We start from the raw sequence: 16,989 nt of genomic DNA, 5'->3' as shown, positions 1-16,989 counted from the left end.
CAAATAAAGATGAACATAATATTGAATATCTACAATGCTACATAGATACCATACAGTTTGACAAGCCGTCTACTCTTCTGATTCACTACTATAAATAAAAGAATTGACCCGAAGAATTTACTGCAAAAACTGGTATCATTTATTACAAAACCTTACAACTGATTGTGATATTGTTTTTGAAAACATTTTTCACGTTTTCCACATTGTCATATTTTTTTGGTCAACTGATAAACCCGAACGATTAACCTTTCTACTTGTTTTGCGTCGCAAGTGGGCTTCGCTGATTCAGTCACGTAATCATTGAGCTGCGCTAGTTTCGTAGCCGCACCATGAATACGCGACTTGTTGCGCGTGTTTCGATCCTAGGCAAAAACACAAAGATCCGTTTTACAAGGGAGTAGAGCCACAAAATGGTAAAAATGCCGCGCAAATTTCTACGAATTGTTTTACTTGGGATTTGGGTTGATGTGTGGAGCAGCATTTTCATAAAGCAAGGTTTGTATCGAAGAACAATTAAAATAATGTGCTCTCTGATCTTTATTTGTGGTTGTCGTATTTAGCCACCGGCAATAGGCACTAAAAGATCAATGGACTCAGCAAGAATTTGCTTAGAAAGTTCGTTATGACAATTCAGCTTATTACAATGGCTTATTCGAGGTCCAATCCTTTTTATCTGGACTGTTTGATTGTTCGGTAACCCTTCAATAGAGGGTTTTCTAGTAGCAAAGGGGACTTTTTAAAGAAAATTTCGCTATTATCGCAGGATAATTCTCCCGAGCAGAACCCTTTAACATCCGACATGACAGTGCCGTGAAATAATCATTTCTGGAGTCCAGTCTATGGGTATTACGGAAATCACAGTCGTTTTCAAGAACAACCCATGCAAACTACTACTAGGTACGAGTCAAAGTTATGGACTGAATGAGTCAAATCTTAATTACAGTAACAACGTACTTGCAATCCTATATTCACCCAAAACAAAGCCCATCCTACGCTAATGATAAGATGAAGTGATCTTACCAGGGAAGCCGTCCTAAAAAGCTAGGAGGGGATTTGTATTTGTATTCTGTCTTTGTTGCTACCTAGCATCCGAAGGTAGTTTTTAGGACATTGAGAAGCTTATGCTTATCGAGCATTGTCCTGGTCCTTCCTCTCGATTTGACCACATCTCGTGATTCCTGCGCCTGGAATTGACAGGGAGCTGGCGACTCTCCCCACTCTAGGTGAAAGTTTGGTCATGATAGGGACTCGAACCACGGACTCTTGGTTCTGTAGTCAGCGCCTCTAACAATTCAGCCATCATCACACCTAGAAGCCACAACATTTAACACACCCAATACCACACCCAAGACTACACCCAATATATATTCATTTGTTATATTAAGTCATTCAAACTATTCACCAACTCAATAAGCCTATCAGAAATTGCTCGTTCCCTATACTACAATAGAGGGTTACCCACAGAATTGGTCGAAACAAACACGTGCTCATTCGTTAAGGAGGGCTGAGCCCTCAATAAATCTCTCTGGATTATAACAAGGGGTATGAGCCTAACTTCACCCCGAGCTCCCCTCCATGGCATCCTCAAAAAATTGGTTTACATGCAATAAGTCGTTTTCAATTGAAATAATTTGATGTTTCTCGAAATCTTACTTCTTTTGTTACCCAGTGCAATAATCCTTGCGAATACCGAGGTGCGTTTATATATATGAGCAAGGTAATATGAAAAAGAAACAGCTTCAATATTAGCCGTCACTTTTCCCTTTTAACAATTTTGAGCGAAGAGTCTGCTCGATAACGTCAGGGAGACGCATTTGATATTCTCTACGGAATGGTTTTAGGACAGCGCAATTAGTTACGAGCTCATTTCAGTTATTTCAAAGATTAAGTTACCAACCGGTTTTAGAGCTAAAGCTTATCGAACGTACGATCGAGGTCTCATATTATAAACCAGTTTCCATGGCAAAGAATCATGATATACCATATATTTAGTATATGGGACAACCGCCTCAGCTACGTGGTAACGGAAACTTATAATATTGCATCAGCTTCTTAATGAGAGATGTTGAAACAGGGTTGCAATCTTCTGCACATTTGATCTTCTATTTCATTGCTCTTAATAAAAATGTGAGATGAAATAATAGACTTGAGCATTTATGTTTTCTGAACTATACTAAGGCCCTTTAGCCTACAAACGTAGTTTCGAGATTCTACGTAATTTGTCGATAAATCAAGCTTATAATGTCATAGAAAATTAGCTTACAAAAACTGAATTACTGTTAACTAAAATGTCCTGTTAAAAATTGCTAACTCCATTTCGATAGGACTGGCGGAAGAATTTCGTTGGTCAGAGCAATCGACTGCCAAACAAGCTGAAAATTTAGGATGCATCCCGATAAACTACTACACAACAACAGTCGTAAAGCGAGCAAGCAAAACACAAAACACAACGATGATTGGAAAGGTTGCTGATATGGAGGTTAGCTAACGCATGCTACTATCTTAGAAAAATACATCTTTATAATCAACACTGAATAGAATTAACGTTGACCCAAGACACCACAAGATATGATGTAAATGCAAATCTGAGGCAAGATATTCTCTAATTTTTACGAACAATTCTCCGTAGGTTTGTGCGCTTCTCTGCTGCGAGATTGAGCAATGTGACACTGCGTGGGTGGATAACAACGTCTGCTACTCAGTCTCTTGTAAAAACCACGCTTGTGAAACGGAAAAGGCCACAGGGAAACATGCAAATTCAGCTGTTGTGCAGTTCAAAAGGAAGTACCAGAATTCAACGCCAAACAAAGGTACACTGTTGTTTTCCGCAAAACCAATATATATATCTTATCCCAGTGTTGGAAGCCCACGTAAAAGGCCACAGGCATTATGGCTATCGGCAGTATATCATCTTTCTACACATTCAAGTGCTTGCGATAACAGTTGCGTACACAAGGCATGGGCGGCGCTAGAAGGAGGGCTAGGGGCTTCAGCCCCACCCCACTATTTTGCAAAAAATGTTCTCAAGAAAGTAAAAAGAGTGACAAAATAGGAGAAAAACTATTGCGATAAATCCTGTTGTTGATTAATTTCCAATAAATAATAGATCTATGGGACCTTTATAAAGTAGTGAATTTCATTTTAAGATTGGAAATAATCAAACGTACTAAAAGCATGCCTTAAAGCATAGCATAATATTATAAACGATTGCAAGAAAATGACAGTGAGAAATATTCTGAAATGTATTTTAAACTTATCTTAAGAGCGTGGGGGCAAAACTTTTCTGCTCGCTTTGCTCGCAGGGAAGCCTATACCGTCAGAAATACCTAGGGCCTCCGAAACCTTTTCGCCGGCCCTTCCAATGTACCGCTAGCATAACTATTTCCCCATAAAATATCTTGAAGCATTTAAGCCTGGTTCCCATAAAAGTTGAACTCAGATCAACTCTCCCGACCATTGCAATTCACAGTCGGCGCAGTCGTAACGATCGGAAGTGTTCCATAAAATCGGAAGGCCAACGCAGACTGACGCAGACTGTCGCCGACACTCTTACGATTTTAAAGGAACCAGGCTTTAAGTGCAGTTTTAAAAAATGGTTCTTTAGTCTAATAAAGCTATCAACTCGAGCCCTACCCAACTTTGAATTTTTTGGCGCAGCCTCTACAATGGGGAATGGGGGGTCCGGAACCCCCCACTTTTCTAAAATTTGTCCAAAAATGGTGCAAAACTCATAGGGGGGGGGAAGGGTGGGGTAGTATACTGTATGCTTGTGTCAACAATAATTTTAAAATACTTTGCTATTTACCGTAGCTAATATGGATCAAATAAACGGGGAAAACTTTTTTGACCACGCCCCCACTGCTGCAGCCCTGGGTACGCTACTATGCGATAAGACGACACTCCCTCTATGACCACTTTGCCTTTTATCTTTTTCCACATCGTTTATCTTTCTATATGATCCAGGCCTTTACTTTAGCATTCCGCCTCCTCTCTAGCTTGAGATCCAGTAACACAAGTGCTCCATTATAAAACTGAACTGTATATCTATGTGAGGAAACGTAGCAAGAGTCACACCAGCTTAAGAACAAAACGACTGCTTCTTTCCTGTTTAATATTCGGACTGTAATTATCACCAAGTAACTCATTCCTATTCACGTACTTAAAATACCTGTAACACAAAAAGGTATCCGCTTTTAGGAGTGCAGGACCACTTGCTTTGGTTACCACAGAAAACCCCCTTTTAGTTAAGATTTCATAAATAGTATGTTAGGAACTCAAAAGACATTTTTTTAATCTATCTAGAGACAGCAAAGGTGGCAGTAACTGGTGTAAAATACGATGAAAATAAATCAACAATTGTAACTAAACAAGCAGTAACAAGCATAAACGGAAAACCGGAAAAAAGCAGTTCGGCAGTTGGGGCGACAGATATGGAACAGGCAGAAAAAAAACAAGAGGCACTCGTGACCATTAGCAGCCAAAGTCCCATGGAACAACTTCTTCAAAGTGAAGCGAGCATTATTCATAACAAAGCAACTGTGGAGGAGACGGCCTCGAAGAAAACCACCCAGGAAGAGGCCACAAAAAAGAAAAGTGATGTAGACATCAGTACCAACATCCAGTCATTGAGTGAACATCTGAAGAAAGCAGACGAAAAGGCAGACATAACTGCAGCACTGGAAGAAAACGACAAACGAACAATACATCCAAAGGTACACCACAATTAAGCGTCTTAACAACCATAGATATGAAAATAATACACTCCCAAAGAAAAGGAGAAAAAGGACAAAGAGAATTGGGAAAAGAGGGCGAGCTGTCTAAGGAATTTTTCAGAAAATTAAAAGTGATCAAGATATTTTTAGAATCTTGCTAAGATAATGAAAGTTTTGGAACACAAAGAAGATTTTACGTGAGGTAAAAAAGGCCTGTTTAGAAGTAGTATAAGCTTACAGGAAAATAAAGATGTCACAAAATAGCTTTCTACAAGGTTTTCTATTTCTATTAATTTTCTTCATAAGAAATATTCAAATTTCTCTTTCCCGCTCTCATTTGGTGATAGGTAAAAAGGCCTCCAGAACAAGACAGAGCAAGTTTAGGCATGAAAATCTGTCATGCATCAAACTTAATACTTACTACAATTTTCTTTCTATTTCAGCTTCGGTATCACAAACATCACGACCTACGTCACAACCTCATATCCCCAATTATCATTGGAGCCTTCACGTGCATGGCTGTAATAGCACTAAGTGGATTCGCAATGGCGATAATAAAGTACCAGAAAGAAAGAAAAGAGAAACACAGTTCACAGAGCACGCAAACATTTGACTCAAGTTAGGGATGCAAAATGGCTTAACTAGGAACTAGTAATAACATTTAGAGCATTGCGTTTTGACGGCTGAAACGCTTAAAACCAGGCAAAGAAGCAGAGAAAACAAAAAGAATGGTATAGCAAGGGTAACAGTACGGTAGAGGGGTGTAGTAAAAGGGGGTTTCAATAGCAACGATGACCAACAATGATTCTGTAACAAAAATAATCTAATCCTTGCATTTACAATAATATGCAAAAGCTTTTTAGAAAAGTCTTGCATTGAAGCTTTATGCCAAGATGCTTTAAGCCTTGAGTAAACTCGACCAAACAGTTTCCTATTCATGACGTCAACTTTTTATTTGTTCTTCAGAAAGGTACCACTCATCAACTCTTAATCTTACATGAAAAGCACATTTCTGAATGAGAAAACTTTTCAGAATTTAAGAATTAGGAATGCTCATTTTGTTAGAATTAGGAAGCCAACTTAAATAACAGCAGAACCTGTGAAGCAGGTACAATAATAGGATAATAAAAACTAATATAGTATAGATATTATTATGTAAATACAATTACTTGATAATAACCAATTTACAGTGTCTGATAATTGACAAGCTCTTTTGTAACACAAAACGTTTTAATCCAATGCTAATTTGCACGAAATCCTGGATAAATGATGTCGCATGTAGAAATGTGAAGATTTCTTCACTTAAAAAACATTTATATCTAGGAATTGCAATCTACGTTTACGAAACGCTTTCATTGTCAAATTCAGTGTTTTCTTGTTTCTTTAGGTATCACTTGAAAAGGGTTTAATTACGGGCTTCGCTCGGGTTATTTCAAAGTCAAAATCCATTTGGTAAAAAACGCATTGTTTTCAAAAGCTACCATTTTATAATCTGCGATAAAAAGGAACTTAATGGAAAAATACTTCTTAAACATAAAACAAAGTCACATCTTTTGACATCAGGTAAAAGTATCTTGTTCAAAGGTTGTCCAAACTTTGAATCATAAAAACTGGACAAGAAATTAAAGCATTTCATCCATTAAATCTCTTTGTATTCTTTATAAACAAGAAGTGCTTCTGGTGTAACACCGGCAGAAAAAATGTTTGATTGTTAGATGATTGGGTATGGCGAATTTTTCAAAATAAATAGAGAATCAAAGAAGTAAGTAGAGGCTCGTGTTTAGCTCCTCTTTTGTTTGCACATTTGATGCTCAAAAGAGTCCGATCCCCGCTGCTATTCAGCAGTGTTCTCTGGTAGGCATCTGCGATTATAACATCGATTAGCAAAAGAAGAAACAATCATTTGCTTACTGGTCATTCCTGAATCAATTTATCAAAAAAGTATTCCAAAGTGTGCATTTCTTCAAACGATTGTCTTCCGAAAAACAGAATGATACAGTCGAAATCCGGTATGTCAGTCAAAATTTGACACAAGAAAATGCTCACTTTGCTTCAAATTTCGGTAATTACCTGAGATCTATCTTCAGAATTGGACTTGATACTAGCTAAACACTTATCGTTTTGAAAACATTGAAACCATTTCCAGCTGTACTCAAAACAACTCCAGGAAGTTGGGGATGCCAGTGGACCTCTTTGATGTCATTTTGGCCCTGTAAAGAGAGGTTGAGCGAAACTACAGTATGATAACCAGCAACTGAAAGTAAGATCATAAGCACATATTGGTACGAGGGGTATATGACATCACTTTTTCCACAAAGCGTATTGGATCGTCGGTTTACGGGATTTTTAGAACAATACGACTTTTAAGGATTTTTCACGAAAAAAGATGATTTTATCGAAGGCGTAATAGATGTTTATGCCTCGATATGCCCCACGTGTTGGCAATCGAAATCAACAGGAAGGAGGTAAACCGCTCGATGCGCACATAGATATTTTTAGCATCTACTGCTTTGAAGCATTGCTAGTCCTGTACGAAAATGATCTGGTTGAGAAACGTAAAGATATAAGTGGCTGTAGCACGCTTCCGCAGAAAATTATAATTATCCACGCACAAAAAGAAGATAATTTGGCGCCACTATAACATTGTCAACTCCTTTCTTTACCGCAAGAACTTATTTAAATATGTTTCCTCCGTGACTGGCAAATTCAAACTTGAAAGCCTCGCCTTAATAGAGGGTCTTCCTCTGCCTTTTTAGAATCCGACATAAGTTATTGTGGGTGAGCACGACAAAAAGGCCTAATTTTCATATCATCGAAACTGAAACCAAGACGTTTGACAACAATACAAAATTCACAGCAATTCGCTGAGGGAGAGTACGCTATGATATTCTTCATTCTGATTGGCTATTTGTGCATTAAACCAAAGCTGTATGAATATCGTGGTCATGAAAAAATATTCTGAGAACAATGGCGGACAGACTATCTTCAACAAAAATGAGAAATTAAACCCAAAGCCAATAAAAGAGATAGAAATTAGCAAAACTAGCATCAAGATTATCGGTATGGTATCGAATAGCAATAAAGATGGGCAGTATACCTCCTTGCCATTTCATGCTTTAACAATGTATCTAAAACCAAGCTAAAACATACCATGTGGATGAACAAAAGCTGTGGAGGCAAATCTTTCAATTTGCCTTGAGCTTGATCACCATCATCACGCTCCACCGCAAGGTCCCAAAGAGTAAGTTGATCATCTGACCCCGAAGCAGCAAAAACGGAACTATCACGTGAATTCCATTCAACAGATGTGATTGGTGCTTTGTGGTGTTTGAAAGTTGCAACTGGCACATCGCTACGATATTTATTACATTGTTAAATTAAAACATACCCAGGTGTACGCTGAAAATTAATAGTTACATTTCAAATGCTACAAAGATAATATGGATTACAGGATAAAAAATATCAAATCTTGCATGAAAAGAAATACTAGGGCGGAAGAGTGAATTACTATACTGAAACAAATAGTTGGTTGAAAAGTGGTTGAAAAACTGAACTAAGAATAAAAGCTTTATTACAGTAAAAATCCAAAAGCATCGTAATATAAGACGGTTCATAGAAAAAACCCTGAAGAGAAACTCAAGGCATTGTGTGCGAGAGACACAAAAGCGTCAAGATCAGTATAATACATTGGTAGACGACAGGAAGATGATAAATAACAGTTATCAGTTGATAACATAAGCAAAAATGAGGGCAGCTACGGCTGCAAAAGGGAACAAAATGGTGTACAACAATTCTATCAAAAATTACGACAAATACCAATAAACATTACAATAAATTAAAAGAACCACTCTTAGAAAATTGTGCCCCACTCTTAGAAAATTGATCTAACATACTTTTGAATCTGTCGCAAGTCCCACACTTTAACTGCACCATCGTCTCCACCAGAAACAATCAGCGGCTCATTTCTGCAAGGCAAAAGGTTACCCCTAGATCATTAAAGAACATTCCTCCGTTGATATACTGCTCAGGAATCTCTGACGCAACATGTCATGGTATCCGCGGACTTTTGAGGTAAGAAAGGCTTTGGAAAAATCAATCACGCAGATTGACTAACTTGAGGACATAGATTTTCTAAAACTTCGATTGATGAAGAGCATCTACTTACTGGTTCCACGAGATTACATTGACGTCATCATCATGTGCTTTACATGTGATCATACATGCTTTGCTTCCTACTGCACGTGCATCCCAGACTCGTATCGTTTTGTCTGCAGAACAAGAACTAAATACCTAAAAAGAAGTGGTGTTTACTTGAAACTAAGAGTGAACATAAGTTTCGAAAGATTAGGGGAAATGTATTTCAAGGCAATGAACAAATTAAACAGATGTTTCTATATAGGTCCTATGTGTAAATTGAAATAGGAGATAATAGAAAATAGGAAAAAAATGGAAAAAATAGCACTGGTTACATTGCTTTCGTTTGGACTCCACTGAATATCCTCCACCGAGGCTTCGTGTGCATTGTATGGGCGCTGGTCGACATGAAAATTTCCGTCGTCTCTGAGTTGCCACAAATGGATATTCCGATTGCAGGAGCCGGTTGCCAGGCTAAAACACAGAACAGAATCCGCCGCTAGTTGGAAACGAAGCAAATTATAGAAACTGCATGCAAAAAGGGTTCGTAATGAGTGATAGACTTTGTATTCGGTTTCTCTCAGAATTCAGCACAAGAAGATGCAAGAAGAGCCAAGTGAAATTGGAAAGAATATGAATAGGCCTAAATACTCTCTAACTTTCATCAATGAGCAAAATAAGAGTACTGAGAACAGAAAACTTCCAGTCAACAATTTCTTTTAATCGTTGTGAATTGGATTTTCTCTTTAAATCTGTATAGGAAAATTCTGTGTGTGCAGAGAGGAGGCACAAGTTTTCGATGCCATAGAAAATCCGGTGCATTTTATATTTGGTTTATCAAAATAAACTTACCGGGATGGGTTTACCTTTGACCAATCAATCGCAAATCCTTCAGCTTGATGACCATTGAAAGTGAACATTGGCTTGACTTTGTCTCCAAAATATTGATTCTTTGGCGCTCCGGGTTTATCCAATGCATTCATCTGCTCTGCGACATCCCAGATATGAACCTTGCCTGTGTCTGACCAGGAAGCAACCAAATGTCTGTTTGGTATGTGTGAGTGCTAAAACAGCAAGCGTACATAGATAATTACGTTGACTGACAAATCTAGGCTACAGAAGTAACATAAGCCACGGTAGGCATATTCGCTTGTACGTTTCAAAGCTTGCTTGTACAACGCCTATGACACTTATGGGCATAAAAGCCGCGTAAAAAGCCAAAGTTATTACTACGTTCTCCGTAGGGAAGTATAGGACAAGCATTCAAACTAAAAGCTAATAAAAAAGAGGTGCAGCTGGGAAATCTTTACATATCAATAACATCATTATTTACAAAATAACCCACAAGTAACAGCCAATAGCAGACATCACTTATTTGAACCAAAGTTTTTACAATTCTGTCAATCAAATCTGTCAAAAAGTAATAAAAGAGGGCATATCCAGAAACCAACACCGTAAAAGCTCTATTAACCCCCCCCCTCTCTATTAAGACCCCCCTCTATTAAATCCCCCTTATCAATCAAAAACTTTAAACAAGCCCCCCTCTCTTTTAAGCCCCCTTCTTTAGCCTTTGATGTCAATCATAGAAAACATGCGCATTTAGTGGGTCTCTTGACGGGTGTTATGACGATAAGATCGTGTGCATTAAATACGGCCTATGTAAAGAGTTACTTGTGCGACTTAGTAGTCAGTCGAAATTTGTTTGAAGATATCCAAGGGTTATCCTAGTAATGTTTATGAAGATGAGGACCTTATATTTGGTTAATTGAACTTTCAAAGCTGCTAGTAAAGCTTTTTGAGAACATTTGTATGACATTTTCACAACAAAAAAGCCAAGGGCATTTTCAAAACATGTTTGCTTTGAATTTTCAATAAGCCCCTTCTTTCTAATACGCCTCCTCTCTCTAATAAGCCCCCTTCTCTTCTAAGTCCCCATCTTGTACTGAAAAAAATAATTAAGCCCCCTGGGGGCTTAATAGAGCTTATACGGTAAAGAGCATTTGGAAAACTCCGATAAAAAGCTCAGTGTTTCTAACAAACATAATATGTGATTTATATCATCACCTAAATTCCATTTTCCGCTATCTAGGCACATCCTTTAGCTGAGAAATAGCAAAAAGGTGATCACCTATATTAAATTTGGCACACCATGTGCAATTTTAAGCTCTGTTGGCGCACAAGATGATAAGCTACTTCAAAAGGTCAAATCTCTGCTTAATACTCTAATAAGCTGTAGCAATCTACACCGTAAATGAAGAGATCATACCCTTATTCTGTTACAGGCACCAATTTGCCTTATAGAAGCTGTTCGCATTGCTGGCCCATCAGCTTCATCTTCGATTATTTCGTCATCTGAATCACCTTCAAAGATACAAGACAACAAATGAATCACGATAAGCGCAGCAATTTGTCAATAACTGCATAAAAAATGTAAAGCCCTGGCCAAACGAGCCAACATTTTGCCCAACATTTTACCCAACATCTTTCCCAACAATGTTGGGAGTGGTTAGGAAGGCTGGCCAAATGATCCTACAATTCACCCAACATTTGGCACAACCGTTTTTGGGATACTCGGATTGAGTCCAAGAAGACCTGCCATCCCTGGTCTTGAAAGCAACGCTTTTCTTTTCCCCAAAACTCTATTCATTTCATTTACGGCCTCGTCGTACTCATCTTTACCCACTAAATCTCTTTCTTCGTACTCTTCTATTATCCAATATTTTACGCTCTGCGCTCTTCTTCTTAAAATTTTGATCTCTGCTTCACAAACTCAAACTTGGCGCGCAGCTCTATTCACATTTATAAATTGTTTACAGCGCTTGCGTGAAGCCAACAAATGTTGGTAACCCGGCCAAACAACACCTTGAACAATGGGGATTATTTTAATTACCATCCAACAGCCGCCAACATTTTTGACCAGTTTCAAATCGATCCAACAATTCACCCAACGTGGTTTTGAGCCAACATGTGAAAAGAGCGTGTTGACTGAAATGTTGTATGAAATGTTGGCTCGTTTGCCCGGGGCTTAACTTCTTCAACAAAGTTGATTTTTTTTAACACATGTTTTTAACACATGTAACACATTTATATCTGTTCAGTTAATCCATGATTCAGACCTGTAGTAATTTCTGCAAATGATTTTGACACCCACGGAGAGTGTAGCAATTTCTGAAATATTTACTTGCATTTATTTATTCTGAATGTTGCTTTGTAATTTTTTGATTAATAAACAATTAATAATACTTCATGACAAAAAGAGATTTTCAAGATGATTGAAAAGATATAATTTAGCTTTATTCTTTCATAAATAAAACGTGTGATGAAAAAAAGAGAAATAAAAAATCTAACTTTCATCTTGATCAATTTTTGACAAATCAGACATCTTAACAACCATGATGGAATTGCTGTGAGCTCTTTCTGCCTGTGTTCCAGTGACCAAATACAATGCCATTGGAAACTGCAAATTTAAAAGTATTTACCAAACCATGGAAACAAATATGAAAACTTTTGTCTTTTAACAGACTTTGATGGAGAATGCCTGCTGGCTACAACGCTATAACTTTCCATTGTCATCATCTTAAAGTTGACAAAAAGTAAAAGATGAGTCAACATATAAAAAGGGTGAGTTTTCAGAATTTTTTCTAAGCAAAGCATTAAGACTTAATTAAACAGCCTTCAAAACTCTTGAACAAATGCTCTAGAAGTTGAAATAATAAAACTAAATGACCTGAGAAAAACAAAAAAATACCTCAGTTCTTGTTTCTCCAAGTTGATCTTTAATTACGTCAAAACTTAAACATGGTGCACCAGTCTGAGCCTATAACGAAACATGCATTTGTCACATGACACAGAAATAACAAGCTAATTATTCAGAAAAATTCGAATAAAATTTCAATCCTTGCCTTTTAGTATTTTCACTTTTCTAGATAACAAATCCTATGAGAGTCTGACAAACACACACATTCAAATCTGGAAGTTATCACCTGTTTTGGTTCTAGCAGCCCAGCCCTGAGGGCTTTCTTAGGGCAATAGCATTGAAAGTGGAATCCATAGCACTTTACAATAACATTTTATTTTTAGCAAGTTACATCTTCAGGCCTTTTCGTAAGAAATAGCCCACGCAAGCTGCCCAGCAATCGCATGATGTCCCCAGCAATCGCAAGAGCGATGATTTATAAATGTGATTTGTTTATCAAGCTAATGTACATCACAAAGGACGTATAGACGCTATTGCCAGATGATGGCAAAATTTTGTTCCAAATCTTTTGTAAAAATGCTTTACTGCCCAGAAAATGTTCCAAGTGCTAATGTAGTTCAAATACTAAGTGCCTATGGTATGCCTAAACATTCACAGTGGAATTGATTTTCAAATGCATTTTTTCGATGAGATGTTGTTAATTAAGCTTACTAACATTTTCTGTGTTTTGATATACCATCTTTGCATTGTTTATGTCACTTGCTTGGGTAACAAAAGATGACTAGAAATGTATTAATTGAGGAGAAATTGATGCCCTGAAATATACTGTTTTGCACGAGCAATCAAACACTTGCGTGGTTTGGTTTGCTTGAGTGATGACATGATTGTGAGTAATCATGCTAAAAGAAAAGGCCTCATCTTAGACAATGAAATTTTCATTGACTTTCCTGGATTGTAACACACTTTGAGCTTTGGTCACAAAAGTTTTCACACTGTTTATGTCAGTGAGAGAGAAATCTAGATAACAATGCAGCATGAAATCAACTAAAATTCTTCATAACTTTTCTTGAGTCCAAAGTAGCTATCATTTGAGATGTCATAATTTAATAAATTTTTCACAACCTCATGATACATTTCATATGCACTCTTGTCAAACTCAAGTTCTTCATTCTCATCAATGGGATCCCCTGGTAGGTACACAGAGTCCTATGATGTAGGAGTTAAAAATATTCTATAATTTAAGAAGTCAAAAATCAGAGAAGGCATACAATAAATGCAGATTAAGATTTTTCGAAGAAGACTTTCCATTCATTTAATCACTCCATTTACAATTCCAATTTTCACTGGTAAAAAAGTATCAACAAAGAACTTGGCAACAACAAAAAATTAAGAGGAATGCAAAATTTCTTACAAGACAAAACATCAAATAAATTTGGGTAGCCTTGTGCATATGAATCTTATTTCATAGCAAAAAAGATCAAGCAAATTACAAGCACACATTTGGTAACCAATCAAAGAAACAGAAGGTCACTTTCAGACTTTTTGTCTGATATGCAATATGTCACAAACAAAAACATTCCTGTTAAAGCCACAGTTGTAAAAAAGTGAAACAAACTACCTTTTCTTCAGATTCCTTTCTGCTGTCTTCTGACAAAAAAAGGAAAAAAACATTCATTACACCATTAAATGACATATATCTCAAAGACGAAATTGGAAAATATAAATTTAAAAAAGGTTTTTTCCCTAAGTTATGTTATTTATAATATCCAATTTCATGTGTCATTTATTATTTTTCCTATCAATAGTCTCAAATTGAATTCTGGCACCACAGCTATCACTAAAGATCTACCCATCTTAGTTGATATCATCTCTCATGCTTATAGCAATAAGAAAGAACTTTTCTGATAGAAACTATAAGTGATTTTGATTGCCCTTAAAATGAGCCAAAAGGCAAGCAATTGAAAAGTCCTGATGATAAGGTAATAATGATTGAAATTTGTTCACACAGAGCACCTAAAAGTAAATATTTCAAGAAAAGTACCATTTCCACTTTCATCTATTCTCTCTTCATCTGCATCCAGCATTTCATCTAAAAAGCAATTATAAGTTTAAAGTACTTCTAAGGTAAAAAATTAACTAAAGTTTTAAAGATGGCTTTTAACATCTCAAAACTGTTATCTTTCCGTTCATCCTCCCCAATTATAAGACGGGTTTGGGACAGCCAATTTCAAGCCTTTGTAAATAATGACCCAGGGTGGACTGAACTGAACTGGTGAAGGGTACCTATCATGCCAAATGTACTCTGAAAGACCATCAGGGTATTTGTTTACGTACGCCAAAAATATCAGCAGTTATTAAGATGTAAATATTGTATGCCAGACAAAGAAAACTGTTTAATAGAGAAAACTGTGGTGTAACAGTCTTCATTTTATTCTTTTTCGTGTTAACTTTGTAAAATGGCTTCAGATCATTTTGCATGAAACGGTCTTTTGGTTCGACTGAGTCTTCCTAGATCCACTTACAGTTTTTCTATCTGAAGCATCATACTACATTAAACAACCATAAGGCCTTGGAGATCCCTTCTAATAATCAACCTAAAATAAACACCACATACCGTCCATCCTTTCCTCGTCGTCCGCCATTTTGCAACATGTGAAATCTCGTTCTGGTTACTAGCCCTGAAGGGAAACGGAGGCATCAATTATAACGGAAGGGAGACGAAAGCGTAACCCCCCCCCCCCTCGGGGGGTACTCCCATTGATGCCTGACAGGGGTCCAGTCCGTTTGAGGGTCTTACCAAATGGCTACCAAATGGCACATTTTCGTTAATAGCTGAACTGCTCAGTTTAGCTTGCGATTTGTTATGGATAATGTACAAGAGGACATGAGAAATAAAGTATAATCAGACTTGTTCCGAAAAAGTATGATCAAGAAAACTTCAGAGTTTGATCCTTTGGATAATCCATTCCTACTAAGGAAGAGAAAATATCGACGCAATTATAAATTCTATTTAAACTCATTTTGACAAGCCCAGCTTGAAGGATTTTCAAACTTTTTTTAAAGCACTTAATTTCAGAAAAAGATTAAGATCAGATGTTACAACGTAATATTTTAACTGTACAAAATTGCTTAACTTTTTATTTTTAGTTGATAGTTCTTCTGTTGATATTTCAACGTTAATGTTTTCTATTAATCCGTGTTTCATTTACTTTTCTCCCCCATCTTATTTCGGGTACTTTTAAAATCTAAAAAAAGGTTTCATTACGAGCTATATGATAATGGTTATTCTAAAACTTTGCAAAACTTTTCTATTTCAAGTAAACATCACAAAAGCTGTGTGACACCTTCAGTCAAAATTCATTTTAGATACAGTTTCTGGCCATCCCTTAAGACACCATAACTCTAAAATTTTTCTTGCCGCCAACCATGGTGGCGGCCTTTCCTAAGCCCTTTAAAGACTTTGATATTTTGGCCCCTCCTGAAAGAAAAAGTAATTTAGCATTCATTGAATTCTTAAAGCACATGTGGCTTCCTATTTTTGAAATACATTTCAAAGTTTTTAGATAAGTCTTAATCATTTCTTCTTGTGCAAAATGAATTCTGCGGATTCCAGATTTGTATAAGTTTCTAAACGTATGTGAAATAAGAAATTCCTGGTTCTGACTCACTAATGAATACGGGAAAAGAGCAGCTATATTGGAACTTTGCGGGTTCTCCATTTATCTGTCTATATTTACGGCTTTGGTATTTGCAGATTTTGTAATCGCGCACTTCAGATTGCCTGAGATTTACGTACTAAATAATTGCAGTAATATTAAAATAATTTTACAAAACTATATGACTATGTAAAATATTAGAAACATTGTAGAACGAGATGAACAATATTAAAAAAAGGGTTAAAACAAAAATCCAAAAATTACTAATCGAAACAAAACATAATAGATTCAAAGCAATCATACAGTAACGTTTTTCCCTGAACACTTTTACTGTCGAAGTTTCAAGCCCTCTAGATTGGTTTATAGCGACACCACACACTTGTAAGTTATTAACAAACGAAACAAGACTTTGTACAAATGTAAAGCTTAAAACCAAATGTTTTTCTGTCTTTTTTGAGTTCTTATCTTTCTGAAATTTTTGAAAAAAACCCTTGCCTCATTTTAGACACTAAGACACCATTCTTGCTACCTTGCTTTCTCGAGGAGTTTTACCCTTCTATTTTTACCGTGAGCCAGTCAAGTGCTGCTTGCGATAGGTCAAACCTCTCGAGCTAAGCCATATTCTGAGAAAATTGAGGTAGTTTCTCAGTGTTTCGAAGCTCTATCGGATGTCTTCAGTCAGCTTGTGATCGATGCTGATAAATCGTTCCACATCAGCCGAATGTGGCTTGGCAGCAACAATACGGGTTAAGGAAATCACATTACAATTGAAGCTTACACTTTCCACTTG

General features: G+C 36.8%; 2 protein-coding genes across 4 annotated transcripts; one reads left to right on the top strand and one right to left on the bottom strand.

Annotated features, from left to right (window-relative positions):
- The first annotated feature begins 275 nt into the window (after positions 1-275).
- Positions 276-6,049, top strand: LOC135696274 (uncharacterized). 2 transcript variants are annotated; one of them, XM_089113559.1, is made up of 5 exons: positions 276-495; positions 2,325-2,479; positions 2,630-2,810; positions 4,303-4,712; positions 5,156-6,049. In XM_089113559.1, exons 1-5 carry the CDS (start codon positions 411-413, stop codon positions 5,333-5,335), a joined length of 1,011 nt encoding a protein of 336 aa, XP_088969685.1. In that variant the 5' UTR covers positions 276-410; the 3' UTR covers positions 5,336-6,049. The 2 variants fall into 2 exon arrangements, with proteins under 2 accessions (XP_088969685.1, XP_088969686.1); XM_089113560.1 differs by lacking the exon at positions 276-495 and adding an exon at positions 573-897.
- Positions 2,804-15,206, bottom strand: LOC135696264 (glutamate-rich WD repeat-containing protein 1). 2 transcript variants are annotated; one of them, XM_065215612.2, is made up of 14 exons: positions 15,158-15,206; positions 14,585-14,632; positions 14,162-14,190; positions 13,666-13,749; positions 12,595-12,663; positions 12,195-12,303; positions 11,113-11,207; positions 9,699-9,910; positions 9,182-9,320; positions 8,878-9,002; positions 8,606-8,677; positions 7,863-8,064; positions 6,783-6,922; positions 2,804-4,044 (listed from the first exon to the last, which is right to left on the bottom strand). In XM_065215612.2, the coding sequence occupies exons 1-13, from the start codon at positions 15,183-15,185 to the stop codon at positions 6,818-6,820; spliced, it is 1,317 nt and encodes a 438-aa protein (XP_065071684.1). In that variant the 5' UTR covers positions 15,186-15,206; the 3' UTR covers positions 2,804-4,044; positions 6,783-6,817. The 2 variants fall into 2 exon arrangements, with proteins under 2 accessions (XP_065071684.1, XP_065071674.1); XM_065215602.2 differs by lacking the exon at positions 2,804-4,044 and having other exon boundaries at positions 5,813-6,922.
- Positions 15,207-16,989: the final 1,783 nt, after the last annotated feature.

Source organism: Rhopilema esculentum, chromosome 17 (genome assembly GCF_057945365.1).
Source record: "Rhopilema esculentum isolate cy_ngs chromosome 17, ASM5794536v1, whole genome shotgun sequence".
Taxonomy (NCBI): domain Eukaryota; kingdom Metazoa; phylum Cnidaria; class Scyphozoa; order Rhizostomeae; family Rhizostomatidae; genus Rhopilema; species Rhopilema esculentum.
This window is presented reverse-complemented; position numbering and strand designations above follow the sequence as displayed.

Bases quoted from the DNA above. Each gene is read 5' to 3' on its own strand.
- LOC135696274 (XM_089113559.1), top strand. From the start codon at position 411: ATGGTAAAAATGCCGCGCAAATTTCTACGAATTGTTTTACTTGGGATT. The intron at 2,480-2,629 runs GTTAGCTAACGC...AATTCTCCGTAG, and splicing joins GAAAGGTTGCTGATATGGAG to GTTTGTGCGCTTCTCTGCTG. The intron at 2,811-4,302 runs GTACACTGTTGT...TAATCTATCTAG, and splicing joins GAATTCAACGCCAAACAAAG to AGACAGCAAAGGTGGCAGTA.
- LOC135696264 (XM_065215612.2), bottom strand. From the start codon at position 15,185: ATGGCGGACGACGAGGAAAGGATGGACG. The intron at 13,750-14,161 runs GTAGTTTGTTTC...CCTACATCATAG, and splicing joins GAAAGGAATCTGAAGAAAAG to GACTCTGTGTACCTACCAGG. The intron at 9,321-9,698 runs GTAAGTTTATTT...TCTGTGTTTTAG, and splicing joins TCAAAGGTAAACCCATCCCG to CCTGGCAACCGGCTCCTGCA.